This window comes from Protomyctophum bolini, assembly GCF_963924005.1.
Source record: "Protomyctophum bolini genome assembly, chromosome: 15".
Lineage (NCBI taxonomy): Eukaryota > Metazoa > Chordata > Actinopteri > Myctophiformes > Myctophidae > Protomyctophum > Protomyctophum bolini.
The window spans coordinates 16,040,528-16,065,166 of NC_137876.1; the positions used below are offsets into that span (position 1 = coordinate 16,040,528).

At 44.9% G+C, this 24,639-nt stretch overlaps 1 protein-coding gene across 2 annotated transcripts in view; it reads right to left on the bottom strand.

Moving 5' to 3' along the window:
• Positions 1–24,639, bottom strand: part of LOC308329316 (ALK tyrosine kinase receptor-like) — a 139,827-nt gene that overhangs the window by 33,081 nt on the left and 82,107 nt on the right. For both annotated transcript variants that reach the window (XM_080783561.1, XM_080783562.1), the window contains 5 exons: positions 19,510–19,675; positions 10,932–11,079; positions 5,833–5,943; positions 3,712–3,853; positions 890–1,057 (listed from right to left, as the gene is read on the bottom strand). In XM_080783561.1, the coding sequence (XP_080639687.1) occupies positions 890–1,057; positions 3,712–3,853; positions 5,833–5,943; positions 10,932–11,079; positions 19,510–19,675 (735 nt within the window). The remainder of the gene's footprint in view (positions 1–889; positions 1,058–3,711; positions 3,854–5,832; positions 5,944–10,931; positions 11,080–19,509; positions 19,676–24,639) is intronic.

Sequence of the window (24,639 nt, forward strand, 5' to 3'; positions counted from 1 at the left end):
GCCCACCCATCGGCAGATGGGTGGGCCGCCAACGGCCCGGCCGGCCGGTTGCATTTTCAGAGCATGTTTATTCATAGTGATCAATCACTCCATTGCTATTCCGTCTTGGATCAATGGAACAAACATAGTATTACTTTAAGTTCTTAGTCATCGATCGGTATCACAATGAAAGAAATGCCATGATGTTTTTTTGGGGGGGGTTTTGCGGTGGACAGTCTGCACACCGCTCCAATGGCTGGCCATGTGTGTCCTTATGTACGTCATGTTTGGGGTATGAACAGCTGAAATACCGCTGGGTGACCTAAAGTGGCACTGTTGAGCAGCCTAGAAGGCCTTTCACACTGAGCACTATACTATATAACAATAAAAGTACAGTACAGTACAGTACAGTGTGGTTGCCGCTGTCCAATTTTCCTTGACTCTCTTGACTCTCTTGAAAAGTAATTTGGAAATTTCTATAATGCTTGAATAGTTTGATATTCTGCCCCTGCAAGGGAATTTATGTCTTTATAAACAATAGTAAAACATAGATTGGTTACGTAACCAACAACAGCCAATTACGTTATGCAAAGCTCGGCCAACCACAGCAGAAGTTAGGTAGGTTACTCCAGAAAAATAATAATAAAGTGTGACAAGTCAATAACTATAACTAGTCTGGTTGCCCTACACTAATACAAGTATAGTTGCACCGCTCAGTTCACACATGTGTGATTTTTTTTGGTGTTTTTTACATTTGTCTTGCATATTCATATTAAATGATCAATACAATCATTGCCAACTATGCAGTAAAGCCATATCGGGGCAGTTTCCATTTTGTAGCATCTCATTCCAAGTGTCCAGAATGGATGCTGTGACGCATTAGGACGAGGCAGACTGTTTGAACACCGACCTCTGTAGCCTCCGCCGCCTCCTCCGGACATGCAGCCTCCCCCGCCGCCCCCGAAGCCTCCGCGGGTCTGCCAGAACTTCTGACACGCCTGGCCTCCCTGGCCCCCGAGCGCCAGGGGTCTCCCGCCCTGACTGGCAGGGGCAACGTCACTCCAGCCTCCACCTCCACCTGTCAGCACAGGCAGACACTCGCTTTTTGATGTGTTGTGTGTGAAGTGATGCGTTGTTGAAGTGACGTGTGCGAGAGCACACAATAGACCTCTGTCTATTGTGTGCTCTGTCTTTTTTCTTCTTTTTTGGGTGCACAGTGTGCGGACAGACATTTCTTAGAAGTACACATGTCCACGCACGCACGCACGCACGCACGCACGCACACACGGACGCACGGTCACACGCACGTACACCGAAATATCTGCAGTCTGCAGTAAATACAGTAACTGTCTGCAACAGGTACAGGCAAAATCCCCTCAAAGAGAATTGGTAATATGAGATTACCTACCGCCATACATAAATAAAGCTACAACTAATCCCTCCTGTATTGCCCAAAAATCTGCATATTTCCACCCCTCCCATTCTATGCAGCCTTCCTCCCTTCCCTCGAACGCTGAGAGACACAAACAAATGGGAAACTAAATAAATCACTAGACAAGCTTATGTGGGAGAAAAAAATAATAATAATAAAAACTTAAGACGAAAGAAATAAAAAGTAAATCCCAGACATGTTGAATTTTAAATTTTTCGTTCACCTAGTTTCCTACAAAGTAAACCTGGGGGCTAACACAGACACAAAAAAAAAAGATAAAAAGCGTAATCAATATCTTATGTTATGAGGGGAGCTTGTCAACTCCAGCTATAGTACGTGAATAATGGATAATCTGGCTGCGTGTATGAAAATAAAGTTAGAGCGGAGCGTCGTGGTTAAAGCGCCGCGTCCTCGGGGAGACAAAGCAAGTCCATATGAATAGTCATGCATGGGGACGGCTTTTTCAGAAACATATTTAAAATATGTTTTTAATTTTATGCATGGCTACGTGGGAATAAAGGTGCTATAGAACAAAGGGGGCTTCAGCCCCTGCCCTTTTACCCGTCTGTAAAATAACTGCCCTTTGCAGACCACGAATGCAGCATTTATTATGGTGGAAAAAATGCACATGCATGCACCTCCTTTCCATGCCCATGCCGGCAGGCAGCATTCAGGAGAATTGCTTTTTTTCCCTGAAGTCTCCTGAACTAGGTACACATCATTTTGCATTGAACACATTTGTTTAGAAATCCATGTCGTACACCGCATCTCCACTAGCTAAAGAGTGCTGGGTTACCCCCCGAAAATAGCTGATCTACAAGCTCTCAACACGTCCCTGATAGAGAACATTCAGCCACACACACACACACACACACACACACTTTTGAAGTGTATATATGTATTATTTTCTTTTATAATATTCACCTAAATAGAAATGTTATCAGTTATCACCTTTAGATTAACCGTAGGCTATACAGTATACGCGAGGTGGCGCATCTTGTGCATCAATACAGGAGCACACGGCTCCAGGAATAATAGCTGTGTTTACGAGTGTGGACAGCAGTTACTGGCCGTACAAATTGGCAGCTCTTCTGCGGGCCATCTGTATTCCCGTGCTCATTACCACTCGCGCACCTCAGAGTCAACACGATGAGATACCACAGTCTATCACTTGTGCAGAGGCGAGAGGAGAGATGGGTCTTATGCACTGCAATGCAGCAATACTTATTATCCATCTATTCAGCTATTCATTGTCTGTCTTGTTCTCTTCTGCCTCGCCATTAGCATTCACTTCCATCATCTCACTTTCTCTGGGTCTTCAAACTCTCTCTCTCTGCTCTCCTGAATGCATCACAGGTGCACCACACACAGAGGCATACGCCGGTGGTTCTACAGGGAGGGGACCACCCACGAGTCTAAAATGGGCTGCTAATGGTTGGAACTTGGTCTGAGAATGTTATAATTGGAAAGAATTGGACCTTACGGGTCGGCCGCTAAGAGAGTTAACTGAACGCTGAGGATTTGACAGGTGTCTCAGAGATAAAGACGGTATCAAACGAGGGTCAGTGGACTGATGCATATAAGACTATATCTTCATTTTTTTTGTACTTTGAAACATATTTTAAAATAGTGAAAATAGCCGTACATCTGCATGTTGTAGGTTGAGTGGCATACAGAGTATCATACACAATGCAAAAGGCACTACATTGCACAAACCCAACAAAAACATGCACCATCCACACCACGTACACAATCGCACATATTACAGTATATGTACACACACAAGTATGCGTGCATTATCATTATAACAGTCATTATAACAAATCAATACAGTGCTTTTTTTTTTGCAAAAGAAAGAGTCAGTGGTGGACAAAGTTCTCAACCCTTAGTATCAAAGCATAGATAGTCTCTCAAGAACAGCAAATTCAAAGGAAAACAGGGCGCTGTTTTTCTTGCTGATGGGATCCCAGATTGAAGTATAGATACTCAAATTGCTCATTATACTCAAATAAGTGAAAGTTTCCCTGTCAAATTTGGGTCAAAGTACTGGAATACTGGAAAAAAAATGCTTCAGTATTAAAAAGTTCAAGTATTTTTTTATGCAAAGTAAAGTACAGATACTCTTGTGCATGCTCGTTTCGTGCACACGCCCGCGACTCATCAGACATGGATTCGGTTTAGTTTTTTTTCACACTTGCGTTGTCGCGCCTCTCTTGAGCAGACCTGTAGGCAGACCTGTCGTTGATCCAGGCAACAGCGTTTGCAAGGCCCTTTAGTCACTGTCCACCATGACGTGTTACCTGCGGCGTGGGACTTTCCGTTGCGTCCGGGCAGGCTGGGGGCGTAGTCTATCTGCTCCACCTGGGTCTCCGATTGGCTGCTGTAGCCTCTGCCTCCGCCCCCCGCCGCGATGATGAGGGGGGTGTATACGTCCTTATCCACCTAGAAGCCATGGCGGGAACAATGTTTAGTTTTTTACCTCTTTTTCTCCACAATTTAGTTTTTACACACACACACATTTGTGAGGTGTTTTTCACTGCTGTTCTTTTCCTACTGACTCGCCTGCCTGCAGTGAGGAGCCCCCACTGGGAGGATGTCGGCAAGCTCTTTGACATGAAGTGCCATTTACCCCCCCTTGATTGTCCAACAATAGAACAAGATGTTTTGGAAATATTTTCTTTCACATGACATTGTAATGATCATTAGACTGAGCAGACTCCATCACATTTGGAACCGTTTCCAGAACCCGTTTATCCCACTGTCAGAGCTGGCATGTGGACTTCACATCTGCTATACAAATACAATACCGGTGGTCCTCGAACTTTTGACTTCAAGGACTATAACTCTGAGAGCGTACAAATGGAACCACAATACCACATACTGTAGACCCGCATTTGTACAGTCTCAGAGTTACAGACCTGTAAGGGTCCATTTGGAAATCCCTACAGGAATCATTAAAGGGAACCATTAAGGAATTGGACCGTTAAGAGGGAATCGTTAAGTGAACGGAATCGTTAAAGCGCTAAAAGATCCCAGCGTTATACCTCCTGAGCCACTGCCATTATAGGCTGCATTCCTTGAGCTGGCATTTGGGGAAAAGTGCCACCCGGGACAAAACACTGCATGGACTAAAGTGGACAGCAGGGCCTGTCTTCCATTCTCTCCTCAGTGCTTGACAAGAGCATGTCCTGACACCCAGTTCAGGTGGAGAAGAACCACTTATCATGGTGTGACTTCTACTACTACAATCCTCTATCCTAGATACCGGAGGCCTGTTTGCTAAAATGGCAGCTATAGCCCCCAGAGGGACGCAACGATAACGCACGCCTTGTATTAACATCAAAGATGAGGCGATAAAGCAGCTATTTCTGCAGTGTTAGACACAAAATGTTTTTTTTTCCAAGCACTCAGGGCCGCAAAAATCATTATTGTGTGAATGTATAATGTGGTGAATTATTCATTTCACAAGGCTATTTTGTTAATGTGTTGATCTGTAGCATTCATTTTGACTTATTGAGAATGTGATCACTTATCTCGCAGAAGAATAATGGTCAGAACTTAGTTTTTTAATGGCACCACGATTTGTCTGGCCGACATGACACACTACAGTAAATGTGCAACGGAACCCTGAGTGTTTTAAATTGATTCAGAGTTGAAGGCAAGATCTTGTCTTTACTGTGTGTACATTTTATTTCCCCTCTTTATTGCCAACTCCTTTTACAGTGTGTACAGCAAACAGAAATGTCATTGGTGCAGAGCAAGTGGAAAAGGATCATGCAGACATGCAGACATGCTGTAACCTGCGCTGTGAAACATGTAATGTATGATGAGGTAGGTTTCTACCCGACAACAACGATACACTGCAAAGTAAAAGTTAATTTAACTATAGCTCCCAGTCAAGTTTAACCATGTAAATGGTTCTCAAACCTTTTCATGTGAAGGATCCAACAATTCATATGCATTTGCCAGCGAATAACCCAATTTGAAGATGTTTGGTACCAGGGAAAATTGCGTCAGTGATAGCCAAAGTAATAAGGGGGACCCCTTGAGACACGGAAGTGGCAATTACGTGCCTCTCGACTACAAACACTGCACACTGCTTTTTGGGCCACAAGGGAGGCGTGCCGTCCCAAGCAAACTTGAACCACAAGAGGCGCCGCCGAGTCGCTGTGCAGAACGTTACGAAGTTCAATTGAGCCTACCGTTGGACTTACGTCCCGATAGGCAGAGAATCGTGAATCATGTTTTGGGGTGAGCGTTTTCCCCATATGCCACTTAAAAGTGGCTACTGGCCAATCACAGCGCGTCCTTGCACAAGTGGTATAGGCTTTGGCATGACGCGGCTCAGGCAGCGCTAGACGGACAGACACAAAGCTATAGACGAGTGAATCTAGGAAACTGAAGCAGGAAACTGAACTCACCTTGAAAACATAGGTGGCTCCGCCCCCTCCGCCCCCACCCCCTTTGACCTGGGTCTTGTTGACCATGGGGCCGCTCTGTTCCACGCAGACCTTATTCAGCTGGATGTTGGACTGCACAGAGAGAGAGAGAGAGAGAGAGAGAGAGAGAGAGAGAGCATGGAATAAAGCAGAATAAAATCTCCTGACCTGTCAAACAGCATTTCCCAAATACTGAACACAATAGGTAAAGCAGAATTATGCTGTTTAGATATTAGCATTATAAACCTATGTTCTTGCTGTTCGAGCAAGAACATAACAGATTTGAGGCTTTTTAAACCTTTCCTTTTATGAAATATACGGGACCATTAGGATTTTATGGAAAATGCTTCTGAAGTTGAACATGTATTCTATTGCAATTGCTAGTTTGATCACTTAAAATACTCTCTAAACTTATAATAACCAATGACATGCGAATGACTGAATTCAGTCGTGGCAACTGAGAACTTTAACCCGAGAGAGAGAGAGAGAGAGAGAGAGAGACACAGAGAGAGAGAGAGAGAGAGAGAGAGAGAGACAGAGAGAGAGCCAGATGTAAGCGGGTACCAGACTTTGAGATGACCCTCTTATGCATGGCGTGGTTGGTCAGTGAGTGTGCCATCACTGCTTTGAGTCATCTCTGATCTCCGACGTGATAACATGATGAAACCCATACGTCTGCACACACACACACACACACACACACACACACACACAGTCGCACTCGCTAACGACGCTGCTTAATTGCACGTGCTCTTTCTTCTGCCGTGCTTCTCGCTGACTCCGACTCACTCGCCATCTCACACGATCAATCAGCCACTCAGTCACTCATCGATTCTCGCTCACTCTTGTCAATTTAATCGCAGACTCACTCACTTACCGCACACGCCGTCATCCTCTGGCTCACTCGCACACACCCGCATTCATTCATTCATTCATGTTTAACAGCCAACACTGCACAATCTCTATCCTTGTAGAACGAGGGGTAATTTTCACCTTTTTTGTCAGACTTCTGAAATAGCAGATTTGAGGCCTAGACTCAGTGAGGTGGGGGTCACCTATTCTGTCAGAACAATGCCTTATTGCCTTCCTAATGGTTTTGCAGTATATCAAACCACTCTTCCCTGGTCCGTTTCTTTGCTCGTTTTACTTTGCATTTAAAGGACAACTTTAGTACAGTACTTTAGTACATGTACTTCGTTACTCACACCACTGCAAACCATCCAGAGCTCCGTCTATCTCTCCTTTGAGTTCCTCTGCAGCAGAAAAGGGTTGAAATGAGTGGCCCCCGACTGTTGTTCACACAACGTTCTTTCAGCGCAGCGAGGTCTCTCTTGCTCCAGTGGTTTAGCTCTTTCACATGTGCTGACATTGGAATGAGCTCTCGCCTCTGGCTCTCTTGCTCTCTCTCTCTCTCTCTCCACTTGATCTGTCAGAGTGAAGCAGGGATCTTCACTGTCGGCAACGATTACTCAAAGACAGAGGTCTTTGAGTAATCGTTGCCGACAGTGTCGCCTGTATGCTTACTTGCTTTGTTTCTCATCCGTTCCATTGTGTTGTTGTTGTTCTAAGAGCTGAACCGAGGGGCCCGTGGGCCACAGACACATTCTACGTGCCCTGGAAGGGCTTGAGATATAAGTATCCCATGCACTGTGACTTCACCACTTCTATAAACTTACTTACTTACTTAATCCTCTTCGTCCCAGGTGGCACATAAGGCCTTAACGATCTTCCTCCATTCTATAAACACTGACTGAGGTATATACAGACCCCATGCATTGGTCCCTTTAACTGCCAGTGCTGATTGTGGTCACATTCTTTGTTACTGAAGGGTGATGGCACTGTGCCAGGTACCAGGGGTAGAAGATGAGATTACTAATGTATCCACTCTTTGAAAGCGGCTGTCCCTTAAGAGGCTCCTGGTTGAATGTGTTCCTTCTCTGTGTCACAGTCATGCTCTGTTATGGGCAGAGAGGGACGGATGGGAGGCTTGGCTGCTGTTTTGAATGGCCCACAGCTCGGGTTTCATTGAATACAACTTCAATAGAAATATATAAAACAAAAATGACTGATTTTTCTACTGTTAAATATCCAACTCCCACAGTTAGCTGCCACTGTTTCCCACCTGCCCACGTTGGGCTTCCAAATAGCACTGTTGGAGCTCCTACTTTGTAGTCTAATTGTAACACTCGAACAAACGACTATAATTTGAGGTTTAACGATCCAGGTGTATAGTTAAGTTTCTTCCATTCGTTTTATGTGGGCCCAGTACACTTCCCCTTGAGAATATTACCACACTGTTTTTAAAGCGCTAATAAATTATTGAATCAATCAATCAATCAATCAATGAAAAGGTCTGTTGATATTCCTCTCCTTCCTAGCAAGAAGCTCCTTCTAACTCTGTTCATACCAGTTAGGGGGGTTCACTTGGAGGGGGCCCGGCCACTCATGTCCTTTCCACTCTCATTATTTATCCGTACCCAAACTTTGGGCCCTTTCTCCTCCTTCATACTTTCACCTAGAAACGTCATTCAAACTTGAATGAATCTTTGGGAAGTGTGGGCTTTCTACTGTATATTATACTATAGTCTATAGAGGCTATACTATAACTTTTTGAAACGTTTCAGACTTTTTGAGAAAAATAAATATATATAACTTTTGTTTCATTGAGGAAGTTAATGGATAGGAGAATATGGAGTTCTGTACTGTTATTCTCCCTCTCTCTCGTCTTCCCTCTTGTCCAGTTTGACTTCCCTGTTGTCCACATTTTTACTTTTAAAAGACAAAAATGCAGTGCAATGCTCTCTTTGAAATGAGCTTGCACATGCTAGCTCACTCACATTGTCAATCATCTTTCTCCATTCCCCTCTCTTTATCTGGCTATTATACACTGCTACAGTGTGTGTGCGTGTGCGTGCGTGCGTGCATGCGTGCGTGGCGGGGCAGTGAGTGTGATTGACAGGCAGTGTTGGGTGGGAGGTCGTACTTGTGAATTCAAGAGCTGACAGACATCCCTCTGGATAATCTCTTTCCCCCCCTATCCACTCCATGGGCTGGCCTGTCACTGTGCCACTTCTCATATATAGTCAAACGTGTGTGTGTGTGTGTGTGTGTGTGTGTGTGTGTGTGTGTGTGTGTGTGTTCTTGTTCTTGTATAACTATACATGTGAGGGACAAATGCTGTAAAATAGAAGAATTTGAGAATAGACATTGTGAGGACAATTGTTGCTGTCCTGGTCCTAACAAGACAAATAGTTGTTTTATTACAGGAAAAGGTTGTGGTCGCGGCTAGGATTTGACATTTGGAGGTTATTGGGTTAGGGTTTAGGATTGCCTGATCTATACTTTTCGTGCAGCGAATATAGCAGATCTTCAAGCTTTTTGGCATGTGGTATTTATTTATTGGCTTTTGGGTTATTAAAAAAAAAGCATTTAGTCATACAATAATTGCTGTCCTAAAATGCTGATGCCCTCACAAGTAGAGTAATACAAACGTGTGTGTGTGTGTGTGTGCACGAGTTTGTAAGTGAGAGTGAGCAGGATAGATAGAGAGAGAGAGGGGGGAGTGAGAGAGAGAGAGAGAGAGAGAGAGAGAGAGAGAGAGAGAGAGAGAGGAGGGGGGACAGTTCGAGACAGACTCTTCAGACAGAATAAGTGAGTGTATTTGTAGCGATTGGGGAGGTATCATTTCCGTTGCCAGGGGGCCAGGCTAGGTGTGATAAACATGGCTCGGCACGGCGGCACAAATCACTCCCCCCCTCAGGAGAGAGCTGTGCTCCCCGTGCTGTCAGACCCGAGCTGGAAATGAAAGAACCTCAAATGACTCGGGAACAAGACAGAGAATCATTTGAAAATACAAGCTCAGCATATCGGCTATTTTTTAAATGGCAATAAATGTATAAGGCCGAAGTATTGTGATAATAATCGAAATCTACAAAAGTAAGTATAGTAACTAAAGTTTAAAAAGAACTGTAGATGAGTAAAAGTGCAATATTTGCCTACAGTAAGTAAAAGTAGGCCTACAGTAAAAACTCCAGTAGAGTAAAGATACCTCAAAATTGTATTTATGTATAGTATTTGAGTAAATATACTTTAGTCTACACCACTGCTTTCTGCCCAGCAATGTGGCGCCTGAACCACATCAGACACGCGCGCGTGTGTGTGTGTGTGTGTTTAATACATTATTTATCAATGCTCTACTCAGAACAACCAAACAAACAAACTGTATGTACTGCTAGATGGTATGTGTATGGATGGAGTGGTGTTATCCAAACACGATGCACACGTACGTAAGATTTCATCCACTCGGTAAACATTCAGCTCCTAAAAATCTGGATCCATCCCTGCCAGCCGTTCGACAACACGGTGACAGTTTGAAGTTTGCAAAGATGTCAATTATGAATGGAAGAGCCTTTCTAGAGATGGTTTCAACTATGCCGGCTGAGTGGAGATGGGAATAGTGGACCTATGCTGTCAGCAAGCAGACAGACCCCAGAGTAAAATGGAGGATAACAGCTTCTGACAAAAGCAGTCCCCGGTGAAACAGCAAAGTAGAAAGGACATGTGGTGGCTGTATTTTCTTCTTTTCTTTTGGGAAGGTCAAAAGCATCTCTGTCCGTTTTCTGCTCTATATGTAAAGCGTCTTGAGACACAGGCGTCCATATTAGGACACTGAATGACTCACGCTGGGACAGGTGTCCATATTAAGACACTGAATGACTGACACTGGGACAGGCGTCCATATTAGGACACTGAATGACTGACACTGGGACAGGCGTCCATATTAGGACACTGAATGACTGACGCTGGGACAGGCGTCCATATTAGGACACTGAATGACTCACGCTGGGACAGGCGTCCATATTAGGACACTGAATGACTCACGCTGGGACAGGTGTCCATATTAGGACACTGAATGACTGACGCTGGGACAGGCGTCCATATTAGGACACTGAATGACTCACGCTGGGACAGGCGTCCATATTAGGACACTGAATGACTCACGCTGGGACAGGTGTCCATATTAGGACACTGAATGACTCACGCTGGGACAGGCGTCCATATTAGGACACTGAATGACTCACGCTGGGACAGGCGTCCTCGCCGTGCTGTCCCACCAGGATGTGCAGCAGCTGTCCCTTCTGGAGCTGGAAGTCCCCAGTGATGCAGATGCCATGTGACCTGCTCATGTCCAATACGCTGCGACCGCCGGCCGCCCCGTACGTCATGATCCTGTTGACACACACACACACACACACACACACACACACACACACACACACACACACACATTTGTATTACTATATACTTCGACATTTATACTAATTCCACACATTTGTTTAGCCATAAAACAACCATTTCTCTTGTGAGGACCAGGAAAATTGTCCTCACAACATCTATTTCTCTAAATTGTAGCTTGTGGGGGACATTTGGTGCTCGAAAGTATATAAATACAAGCGCACACACACACACACACACACCCACACACACACACACACACACACACACACACACACACACACACACACACACACACACACACACACACACAAGCGGGGGGGGGGTACTCATCAAGTATCATTAAATCCTGTCACAGAATTTATGACATTGCTTTCAGTAACAGCATGTACGGTATTGGTTGGCCTTAAGTCCTCTCTGCAGATAACTAGCTCCGCAAGCCAAACTTTGAGCCACCTGCACCATGATGGCTTTGTGGAGGATATATTATCCTCATTAGTTAACGCTGCGTTCAGGCGGACAGCTGCAAAGCTAAAGGTTACCATTCATGTTGAATGGAAGCCAGTGATATGAAGATACAAAGCAACGGGCTATCTTCAATGGAAGCCAGCAGCGTGAAGATACAAAGCGACAACAGGCTTCAGGATACCATTTATTTTCAAAAGAAGCCCTGCAGCGACACCAAGATTCAAAGCGACGCCTGACGTTTGTAAGTGCCAAAATCCAAGTTAGGCTTCGCTCAATTCTTGCTTGTAATGGAGGGGGAACGTGTAATGGAGGGGGAACGTGTAATGGAGGGGGAACGTGTAATGGAGGGGGAACGTGTAATGGAGGGGGAACGTGTAATGGAGGGGGAACGTGTAATGGAGGGGGAACGTGTAATGCAGGGGTAACGTGTAATGGAGGGGGAACGTGTAATGGAGGGGGAACGTGTAATGGAGGGGGAACGTGTAATGGAGGGGGAACGTGTAATGGAGGGGTAACGTGTAATGGAGGGGGAACGTGTAATGGAGGGGTAACGTGTAATGGAGGGGTAACGTGTAATGGAGGGGGAACGTGTAATGGAGGGGGAACGTGTAATGGAGGGGGAACGTGTAATGGAGGGGGAACGTGTAATGGAGGGGGAACGTGTTGTAATGGAGGGGTAACGTGTAATGGAGGGGGAACGTGTAATGGAGGGGGAACGTGTAATGGAGGGGGAACGTGTAATGGAGGGGGAACGTGTAATGGAGGGGGAACGTGTAATGGAGGGGGAACGTGTAATGCAGGGGTAACGTGTAATGGAGGGGGAACGTGTAATGGAGGGGGAACGTGTAATGGAGGGGGAACGTGTAATGGAGGGGTAACGTGTAATGGAGGGGTAACGTGTAATGGAGGGGGAACGTGTAATGGAGGGGTAACGTGTAATGGAGGGGTAACGTGTAATGGAGGGGGAACGTGTAATGGAGGGGGAACGTGTAATGGAGGGGGAACGTGTAATGGAGGGGGAACGTGTAATGGAGGGGGAACGTGTTGTAATGGAGGGGTAACGTGTAATGGAGGGGGAACGTGTAATGGAGGGGGAACGTGTAATGGAGGGGGAACGTGTAATGGAGGGGGAACGTGTAATGGAGGGGGAACGTGTAATGGAGGGGGAACGTGTAATGCAGGGGTAACGTGTAATGGAGGGGGAACGTGTAATGGAGGGGGAACGTGTAATGGAGGGGGAACGTGTAATGGAGGGGTAACGTGTAATGGAGGGGGAACGTGTAATGGAGGGGTAACGTGTAATGGAGGGGTAACGTGTAATGGAGGGGGAACGTGTAATGGAGGGGGAACGTGTAATGGAGGGGGAACGTGTAATGGAGGGGGAACGTGTAATGGAGGGGGAACGTGTTGTAATGGAGGGGTAACGTGTTGTAATGGAGGGGGAACGTGTAATGGAGGGGGAACGTGTAATGGAGGGGGAACGTGTAATGGAGGGGGAACGTGTAATGGAGGGGGAACGTGTAATGGAGGGGGAACGTGTAATGGAGGGGGAACGTGTAATGGAGGGGGAACGTGTAATGGAGGGGTAACGTGTAATGGAGGGGGAACGTGTAATGGAGGGGTAACGTGTAATGGAGGGGGAACGTGTAATGGAGGGGTAACGTGTAATGGAGGGGGAACGTGTAATGGAGGGGGAACGTGTTGTAATGGAGGGGTAACGTGTAATGGAGGGGGAACGTGTAATGGAGGGGTAACGTGTAATGGAGGGGGAACGTGTTGTAATGGAGGGGGAACGTGTTGTAATGGAGGGGGAACGTGTTGTAATGGAGGGGGAACGTGTAATGGAGGGGGAACGTGTAATGGAGGGGTAACGTGTAATGGAGGGGGAACGTGTTGTAATGGAGGGGTAACGTGTAATGGAGGGGGAATGTGTTGTAATGGAGGGGTAACGTGTAATGGAGGGGGAATGTGTTGTAATGGAGGGGTAACGTGTAATGGAGGGGGAATGTGTTGTAATGGAGGGGGAACGTGTTGTAATGGAGGGGGAACGTGTAATGGAGGGGTAACGTGTAATGGAGGGGGAATGTGTTGTAATGGAGGGGGAACGTGTTGTAATGGAGGGGGAACGTGTTGTAATGGAGGGGTAACGTGTAATGGAGGGGGAACGTGTTGTAATGGAGGGGGAACGTGTTGTAATGGAGGGGGAACGTGTTGTAATGGAGGGGGAACGTGTTGTAATGGAGGGGGAACGTGTTGTAATGGAGGGGGAACGTGTTGTAATGGAGGGGGAACGTGTTGTAATGGAGGGGTAACGTGTTGTAATGGAGGGGGAACGTGTTGTAATGGAGGGGTAACGTGTAATGGAGGGGGAACGTGTTGTAATGGAGGGGGAACGTGTTGTAATGGAGGGGGAACGTGTTGTAATGGAGGGGTAACGTGTAATGGAGGGGTAACGTGTAATGGAGGGGTAACGTGTAATGGAGGGGTAACGTGTAATGGAGGGGTAACGTGTAATGGAGGGGTAACGTGTAATGGAGGGGGAACGTGTAATGGAGGGGAACGTGCCAGTTCTGTGTACCGTGTTGTAATGGAGGGGAACGTGCCAGTTATGTGTACCGTGTTGTAATGGAGGGGGAACGTGTTGTAATGGAGGGGTAACGTGCCAGTTCTGTGTACCGTGTTGTAATGGAGGGGAACGTGCCAGTTCTGTGTACCGTGTTGTAATGGAGGGGAACGTGCCAGTTCTGTGTACCGTGTTGCTCCCCAAGGCCAGTGGTGGAAAAAGTATAAATACTGCAATATAGAAATTGTAGATAGGCTATTTTCACATGGCCTGTTTTTGTAATAATAATCAAAATCTACAAAGTAACTAAAGTTGTCAAATAATTGTGTGGTATCGTGGATAGTAGGGCTGACCTTCGATTCCGTATTTGATGATCGATTCAAAATCGATTCCCGCGTTTCGAACGTCGACGCTTCGAAACGTCAACGGGGGGGGGGGGGGGGGGGGGGTGCGCGCGCGAGCAGTGACTCTTCGGCTTAAACAACGATATAGCGGAGAGAAAGGCATGCTTGTATTGGTCTCATTTATTTTAAACAATAAGCAACAACTGTAGCAGGCTTGCAGCCTTCATGAAAGCAGTGACGCACTAATAATTTGGCTTAATAAAACATCCGACCGTAACAAGTCAACTGCCTGAAACAGGCATTACCTCTCCATCAAATAAAAATATATATAATCCAAACTCCTCTGTCAATTGTAAACGAACGGTAACATGAATGAACTTTTCAAGCCTGACACTTGTCAGAAATAAAATCAACCACGGTTGATTTGATTGATCATAAAGTTAATGTGACTGTGAGTGTGCGTATGGGAATAAATATATAAACTTCACAGATTATAGATCACTTGGAATTATAACAATCTGAGTATTGCCTGAATAATGCCACTAGTGAAATCCCATTTTTTTATCGACATGCGATGCCGATGGAGAAATCCCACATAGTTAAATTTACCTCATAGTCATGCTGCATGCGCTGTTGGTCGATGAAGAATTATAATCCAAGGTTTGTCAATCATATTATGGTTTATGGTTGAAAGTAAACCATAATATTAAAGTAAACTCTAAGAAGAGATCTGCAGACTGCAGTGCAGAATGCATGCAGCTCCACTTGCTAATTGAGTTGACATTTGCGCAACTTCACTGCATTACAGTAATTAGTTATTTGCCAGCACCTGCTCCAATATAGGCCTAAATCAAACTTTATTTATATAGCACATTTAAAACAATAAAAGCTGACCAAAGTGCTGTAGGCCTGCAGGCTGAAACAAGTGGAGCATCGCATCACCATCGGCGCAAAAAAAAAAAGCATAATTAAAAGACAAAACACAGGCAAATAGTATATGCTACATTATTACAATAATACGATCAGGTGCAATTAAATGCCAAAGAGAAAAGGTGTTTTGGTCTGGGTCTGTAGGAGCAAAAAATATCAATTCTTCGGTGCACTGAGCGCACTCACCATGTGAATCCAAGCAGCGTAATGGCTCATCGATAAAAGTTGAGATTTTATAGTGGCATTATTCAGGCAATACTCAACAGATTGTTATAATTCCAAGTGATCTATAATCTGTGAAGTTTATATTTTCATTTTCGTGTAAGTAATGTTTTTATATGACTTATCAAACAAGGTAGCCTATATTTAATGTCCACTGAGCTGTGGTGCATGCGCTTGCCTTCCTTGTTAACACGGGGAAAGAGGAGGCGTTGCGAGGTGCTGCGAGGCGCAAGCATGGCTCGCGGACCAAATGGGGCCGTCTCGCGGACCAAAAGCGGACGCTTTTTTTTAAATGACTATTCGATTCAAAATTTAAAAATCGATTCCCGTGCGTATCGATTGAACGTCGATTAATCGATTTTTTTGGGTCAGCCCTAGTGGATAGTCCATAATATTTGCAATATGCCAATAATAATGTTCAACTACATTTCTGTCACAATGTGCTTATTCAATGGTCAGAGAGTAGCTGGCCTGAAGCTGTCCCCATGCAGTACCCTGCAGGGACAGTCATTCACCAGCAGGCACCCCGTTGTTCAAAGTCCCTTTGAGGCTCCTGTAGGTGTAAACTAAATCAGAGCCTCTGAGATGCTTCGGATAACCCAATGTTTCTTTTCAATCTATATGTAAAATCACTCAGTCTGAGGTAACTCCACCCTGCTTGTATTCAACTCAGTCTATGCAAAAGTAGCCTATATATTGTCATTTGCAACTGCAATGATTAGTGACTAGTCTCGACTGGCCGCGTCCTGCGGTCAGCGGTATGGGGTCCTGAGCTCCTGCTCAGGGCCCACGGTGAAGCTCTCCGTCTTTGTTTCAATAAATGGTCAATTCAACACTCCCAGGAAATCTATCTCTACCTGCTTTTCCTCCATCTGATACTCTGATGCCATGGTTTTTCACTACTCTGCAGTTTGCTTTTGAGAACATTATCTAATCTCTGGTTTGGTTAGTATAGCTTAGAATGGTATATGCCATTTTTTATATACAACAATTGTAGTGGAGCAAAAGCTAGCATCTGAAATGTAGTGGAGTAGAAGTAAAGGTACTGAATATTTGACATACTCAATTAACGTACAAATACTGTACTTAAGTACTGTACTTAAGTCAATTTACTTAGTTACTCAGTTCCACCACTGCCCAAGGCTTTATATTTTCCTGGATGTATTTCTCGCTTGACACTCGGCGTGACGACGTCAACGAATGTGTTGCTCAATTCTTCAACGGCGACTCTGCGACAGATATGTTGTGTGACTCTCTCTGCACTGTAGTATTATGCTCAAAGTGTACTGGAAGGTTTACTGGACTCCTGGCGGAGGAAAACGGACCGTCCAATTCGCACCAACGCCTGCTGTGCATCAGTATTCCTGTCCTGATATTTTCAGACTGCAAATCTCATATAATGGCCTTGAGCACACAATCCCAATTCATTTGAACGCGATTTAAAATGGATTCGGGCCCAGGTTGATTAACACAGAACTAGCTGCACAATGACACACACACACACACACACACACACACACACACACACACACACACACACACACACACACACACACACACACACACACACACACACACACACACACACACACACACACACACACACACACACACACACACACACACACACACACACACACACACACAGTTTGCGGGCTGATTGTTTTTCAGGGAGGGCATCGATATCTCTTCACTTGGTGTTGAGCTCTGTGGTGGCAAGAGACACAACAACACAAGCCCATTCCGGTTAGCTACCTCAGCCTGTTTGCCTAATGACTTTTTGGACTTGCAAAGCACGTATCCGTCTCTCCGGCCGGGTGTGTTTGTCTGTGTTTGTGTCTCAGGGTGGGGGGGAGGAGGCGAGCAGCAGTGTTCACAGATATACATCGTGGCTGGCTGCCCAGGTGGGGAAACCTTGTATTTCCAATAAAACGGTTACTTTTCAGGAATTGGGTAAACAAGGAACCTGCGTAGCAGTGGATCCAATGGACTTGTTACTGTATGTAGTCACAAGCTCTTGTCAATACCTTTCATTGGTTCAACAAATACAAAACCTACCGACGCACTTAGATATAAATATCAGATCTACAAGCTCACAATGCGTTGCATCACGCCATATTGAGCGCTTGTACATCTGCTATTGTTGCTACTTTTATGTGCTACTGTAGTAGTAGTGCTAAGTAGTAGAGCATTATCTTACGAAAAGTCGAAATGTGGATATGGGAGGTTTCCGCCCGACTCCGCTATATATATATATATATATATAAATATATATATATTTTACGACAACATCATTCATGAACTCCTCGTCTTGACCTCGCACAGAAATTGGAATTTAAACCATTGATCTTCGGGCTACACGGCGCACCTCGGCCTGATTGCGCCGGGTCATTTGGTGACCTCAAACAGCCGCTCTGGCTATGGACATTGTGGCGGTGGTTTGATTTGAGGTTATTGCGGCGAGGGCAGCATGAGTCACATTATTTAGCTACCATTACGCCGGCTCCCTGTGCCGTTTCACCCTAGAGCCCTGATTAGATATCACTCTCTGTTTGCTGGAGGAGGAGGAGGAGGAGGAGGAGGAGGGGGAGGGGGAGAGAAATCGATGGCGTGCATACAGAGGTCCGCAGGGCGTTTATGTGGGCGAGAGAAAGAGAATAGATTTTAATCCGTTTTGAAACAGTTTTGGACATACAAGGTTTCCACCCGACAGACTATATGGAGGACATCACACAGTGATATCCGAAGTGTTAATTTAAGCAATGTAACAAATTAATACACATACACATACACCTATTTTCATCTTACTTTGTATGATAGGAATATAGCACGGAATACAAAATGGTTACATGTCTATACGGTGAATGTGGCAGTTCATTAGTGTGCTAGGAATGCTTAAGAACAGGGCACTTATAATGTATAAGAAAGCATGTTGATAGACAGTTTGACATTGTCCTGTTTGTTAGAATGAATTGGCTCATCTGTTGTCATATTTAGTAATGTTTTCCATTGGAAGATTCCATAGGGGTCATCTTAGATCACATCATATAAGAACTGTGTTCCAAAAACAAACCAAATCAGCCTGTTAATTTAGCTCATTATGGACAGGGTAGCTATTGACAGATGGTGAAAAAGTACTAATTTATCCCAAATGGTATGGAAATAAAATAAAGAAATCTACAAACACAGATCCTTTATCAAATGGAACTCAACATCATAAACGACACAGAGTCAAATACCTGACAGAACGGCGGGGCTGATTTGTTTATTTTGGGAACACAGTTCTGAGATGATTATGGCTCTATGATGATTATGGCTCAATTATGATTATGGCTCTATGATGATTTCCCTATGGGATTTCCAATACTTCTGTGACACAGGGGGTAGCGGAGGGGAATGATCTCGACGACCTTACAGGCATAAGCAAAGGCTAAACATATGTACCTTAGATAGCAATTATGTAGATGTAGCAGGCTGGCTCAGAGCCTCTGCCTGATGGCCTCAAAAGTCTAATATCTCCCCCGGTCAAGAGGGATATCCCTTTGGTCTAGTGGTTAAGATGTTGGACTTTCACATGGGAGGCCCAAGTTCGAATCCCGGCTTTACGTAGACATATAGCACTATATATATAGTGTTTACTCATAGTTTCATTGTACAGATATTCTACTGCTTACAATCATTGATGACTATTTCTATGTATTTGGTGTATTATACCATGTGTTATTCTTGCTTACTGTAAGAATAACAGTAACAAGTTACTCGCTGTGGATTAAGAGCGTCTACTAAATGCCTAAATTCTAATCTTGGGCCTTCGGTACTCTCTATAAAGCTCACGATGCATTGCAACATGATGCGTTGTGAGGTTATCTGCAATTTCAACTGCAAAGCTATTGTTACCTGTATCTGGCGGTCTCTGGAACCCTCCACACCTGGATGCCTTTGAGGGGTCCTCTGGTGCCCACCGTCACGTTGACATTCTTGCTGCGGTAGGAGTTGCTGCACTGGGACGGCGTGGGACCCTCCGGACCGACCGCCCCGCACGTGTGGAAGATCCACTTTGTGGCTGAGGAAGAAATGCACACATCAGAGTCAAGAGTCCGTTTTTATTGTCACTTCCACAATAGACACTCTAGGCATACAGATGTATTTCACCTGTAGTCACTATAGTCACCAGCCTGGTAAGAATGGACCACCACGTGACTTTTGATTCCCACATTAAACACGCAACCTATAGAGCAAAACTTCTTCCACCTCGGGAACATAGCCAGTCTCCGTCCCACACTCACCCTGCCAGATGCCAAAAAAAAAGTGTTTCACGCCTTCGTCCTCTCAAGGCTCGACTACTGCAACAACGCACTTCTCATCGGGATCTCCAGCAAGAGCCTCCAGAAGCTCCAGTACATTCAGAACAGTGCTGCTAGAATCCTGACGTGAACACATCACACCCACCCATACTCCATACACTGCGGCTTCCAGTCTCCTTCACAATAGAGTACGGTCTCCCTCCTCACGCATCAGTGCATCCACAGCAAGAGCTCATCAAATCCCCAACCCGTTCCCTCCGCTCTGCTAACTCACTCCAAAACTCACTCAAAAATCAAAATGACGAATCTCCGCACCATGCGGGCAGCCGCTCCTCGGCTGTGGAATGCCCTGCCCGATCACCGGTCCGTTGGGGCTTTTGAAAGGAGACTATATCGACCGTTATTTTTTTTAAAGGCTTTTGCCTTAGATGGTATTGTTGCCTGTGTTTTAGCCTTTTTTAAAATCTGTGTATTAGACCAATAACCAGATTTTCTAACACGATAACATGGCATTTATAAAAAGTGCTTATGCATCCAAAAGTGCAATATAGACACAGTACTACTATTCAACAGTGCTATTGATCTCTCAAGATGTTGGTTTTTGGGGGCAGTATGGTTCAGGGTGCTGATGGTGGCCTCTGACCTCTGCACACTTCACACTGTAACGACGTCCAGAGGTGACAGCGCTATACCGCTATAGTGACGGCTCCCGAAGATTATGACTGGAGGGGGGACTGTGGGGGGCTGGGGGACTGAGGGGGGGCTGTCTATTTAGAGCAGGGGCTAAAGAATCACATAAAAGTCAGTCCAATTGGGTTCGTGGGGAGGAGGGCCATAGGGGGGCTAAAGCCGTCCCTGGAGCCATCCCTGGCATTTTAACCCATTTTGGGGCGGGAAACCCTTTCTGTATTTTAAGCATTATGTTATACTTTAGCTATTGAAAAATAGAAGATCTTCAAGCTTGTAGGTCTGCTATTTTTGAGAAATCGTGAAAATATAGTGCAAATCTTTGAATATATATTCTTTCAGAGCAAACGTTTTTAACTCAAATCTTTGCTTCTGCTTTCAACATATTTTTAGATGGGGGTCGGTGGCGAATTACATATAGTTCTGGGGGTCATTGACATGAAAATGTTTGATAACCACTGACATAGAAACATGAGGTTTTTCAGAAGGTTGTAACATTGTAAAATAGAGTAGGTTCAAGCTCCCAGATCCCACTGGAAGTTTGCTCCAACTACTGGCATACCGTAATAACTAAACTGATTTAAAGATGACCACAAACTATAGAAATAAACAAAATTTTAAAAATCACTGTTCTGTGACACTGCGAAAACAGCTCAGCGATCTGAGAATTGATGCACAGTACTGCGTTCAGCTTTCTTAGCTCTAAGTTCACTGGGAAGTGGTTGGCGCACGGACAAACCCATTAACAAGCCTTAAACAGCAAAATCGGGTGCTTGTTCAGCAATACCTTCATGTAATTAGCAGGGAAATACAGTGCTATAGTCATCATTGTTGTTGAAGAGTAGGCTACAGGCACTGAGAGAGGGACAGCGAGTGCATTTTCCGTCAGCGGTAGAGCTTCCTTATTTATTTATTTTTATTGTAAAAACAGTCCCTCACACATTAGGACAATATCAGTTACTAGAACCATGGACAGTTTATAAAGGAAGGGGGTGATGAGTGTGATAACATTTATATCAAATATCTAAATACTGTTTCAACTGACTCACCATTTTCCAGAGGAGTAAACCCCATTTTATCCATGTATATGTTGGCTATTAAAGAAATGGAGAGAGAGAGAGAGAGAGAGAGAGAGAGAGAGAGAGAGAGAGAGAGAGAGAGAGAGAGAGAGAGAGAGAGTCTTCCTCTCGGCTATACACAGTAGGCCTTAAATCTGGATTTAGCAACTCAGCGTTTAAATCCTTCCACGTCCATCTGACAAGACTAATCTGATGTTAATTAGGGTGCAAAAGAACTCCAATTAGCACAGACAGCCATGCAGGATTATGCAGGTAATTAGGAGAAAATGTTTGTCACCCTGTTGTTATCCTGCCTTTCTTTTTATCCCCGACGCAGGGGGAGAAATCACAGAGTTCTGACAACAGAAACGTCTGTATCTCGGTTTACCTTCGATCCCAGATTACTGAGGCACTACACTGTCTATGCATGGCTGCTTACTGCTGTGGATGAAGTGAAATGAATGAGACAAATAGAAATGTAATGATTTTGTGCACGGATCAAACTTTCCTGACTGTCATTTCACTCTGGTATGATGCAAGAGTGAACATGCGCTCGCACACACATGCACGCGCGCACGCACGCACACACACACACACACACACACACACACACACACACACACACACACACACACACACACACACACACACACACACACACACACACACACACACACACACACACACACACACACACACACACACACACACACGTGAGGTTTGTGTAGGACAAATTGTGTGTACACATACATGCAAGCTGTACATAGGAAGGGCTAGCACGCCTCAAAAATGTATTACAATTTTACAATACTAAACATATGACAAGTGCACCAAAACAAGTGCTTAAAGGAAGGAATTGGAAAAGATCCCAAAGAGGTAGCACATCCAACATTTTAAATAAATGGACAAAGTACTCACATTTCCACTTTTTTATTGGCACACACGACAAAAACGAACGCTTAGGCTACACGTTTCGGCTATGAGCCTTCATCAGAGCATAAATCAAGAGCTCCCTTATCTATCCTAGATTATAATAACCCTCTTGTAGCCAAATATTTTGAACATTCTTTTTTCCCCCCCAATTTAGTTGTTAATTGATTTCTCCCCACGCACATTTCTGTTGTCTGCTGTTGAATCCTGCTGGCTCACCTGCCAGTGAGGAGCCCCTACCGAGATGGCGTAGATGTAGAGCCTTCGTTTTTCAGTGCCTCCCACATTGCAGAGCCAAATATCACCAAGTTTACTGGTAACTCAAGGTGTAATTGCAGACCTGTAGAGCAGGAGTAGTTGAGTTGGTGATGTGATGGTGTCGCCGAAGATTACAAAAATTGAAGTGGTGACTCCGCTCGGTGGATTATTCCGTTTTTTTACTTGAAGGGTGAAAAATAACAGTTTTACATGTGAGGTTTCCACCCGACAGAGACGATATGGCAGTAGGTCACAGATCCCCATTTGAATGAACTGTTTTAAAATCCTCAGTGTGAATTTAAATCAGAGTTACAGACCCATAACTCCTCAAGGACCCCTGGGGGTCCCCAGAGCCCACATTAAGAACCACTGCTACAATAAACCACTGCTTTAAACAAAGCAAATATTTCCATGAATTCGAAACAAATTAAATGATTTTTATCAATAATTTCATGAAGAAATCAATGAAAAATCTAAGAAATTCCAATTAGAAAACAAGAAGTATAGTGAAAATAGCTACATGCTCAACGCGGCGAAAAGCAAAACTTCTAATGTATTTTCTGGGTCTTGAGCTAAAAGGTTTGGTAAATGCTGCCTCTACTAGATACACCACCACAATAGCACAGACATTGAGCCTCCTCCTCACTTCCTTCACAGTTGTTACCAATGATTCTAATGAAGGCTCTGAATTTAGTGTAGGCACAGTAGTTCTCAAACCTTTGTGTGTACACATGTTCAACTTGTACACTCTCAGAGTTACATACCCGTAAGGGTAAGGGTACCCCCACGGAATCATGGCTGGACACCAATTTGTAAACACACAGGGGTAGCAGAGTTCTTTTCCCAGTGAGTCTACTGTACATGCACAATATCAGCACTCTGACTCTTGTTTGACCAGAATGCAACGGAACCTTCATTAGTATTGTTGGTAAAACCTGTGAAGTAAGTAAGGAAGAGGCTCAATTTATTTCCAATATGGCTGCTGCTGTGCATATAGAGCCTTCTTTCGTGTAACATCAGAGGTCCAACTCGGTGTCGTGTAGCCATGCCCGCATGGTCCTATAGGTCGAAGAGGCCAGCCTACTGAGGTGGTCTGGATGAGGGGCAGGTGGTGACATTGCCGGCGTGGGAGGTTGTATCCTCGTATGCATATTCCCTTTTCGTTTCGCCGTTGTTGCTGAGCTGCAGGCAACGCCACTTATGTGGCGTGATGACTCAGGAGGAGAGGGGGACCAGGGGGGGTCCTATAGCATTACTCACCACTTGCCTCTGAGACACACTGTGTGATGTACTGGTTATGTCGTTGTGGCGGGTAATCCAGGACACCATGCAGAGTGCCTCCAAGGCTGTATCTCTCTCTCCCGGCTTGTCTCACAGATGGAGCAGCTGCTGTGTCGTGGTGTGGAATGCGAAATAAAAAAATCCTCTCAGCGCCGGCGGCGTCTACACGTGGGAGTATACAGGCCCGGTGTAGCGTGTATATTGTCTCAAATGTTTTCGTGCCAAGGTCCACCACATTCATATAGAATATTTGGCTGCGGGCCAGGGGATCAAACTGGGAACCTTCCGGTTCGCTCCACCTCCTGAGCCTCTGCCGCCCTGAGCCTCTGCCGCTTAACACAATCAGCGGCACGGGGTGCCCCCCTTCCGTTCCATACAAAAAAACGGGAGAAATAACGTTGCTTGCTTACCTCACTATGATTATGATAAAGTCACTGGATAATCATTCATAGTTTGAAGGCATCATTTCTGTTGATGAAAAATAGAGTCTGCAACACTGGTATGAAACT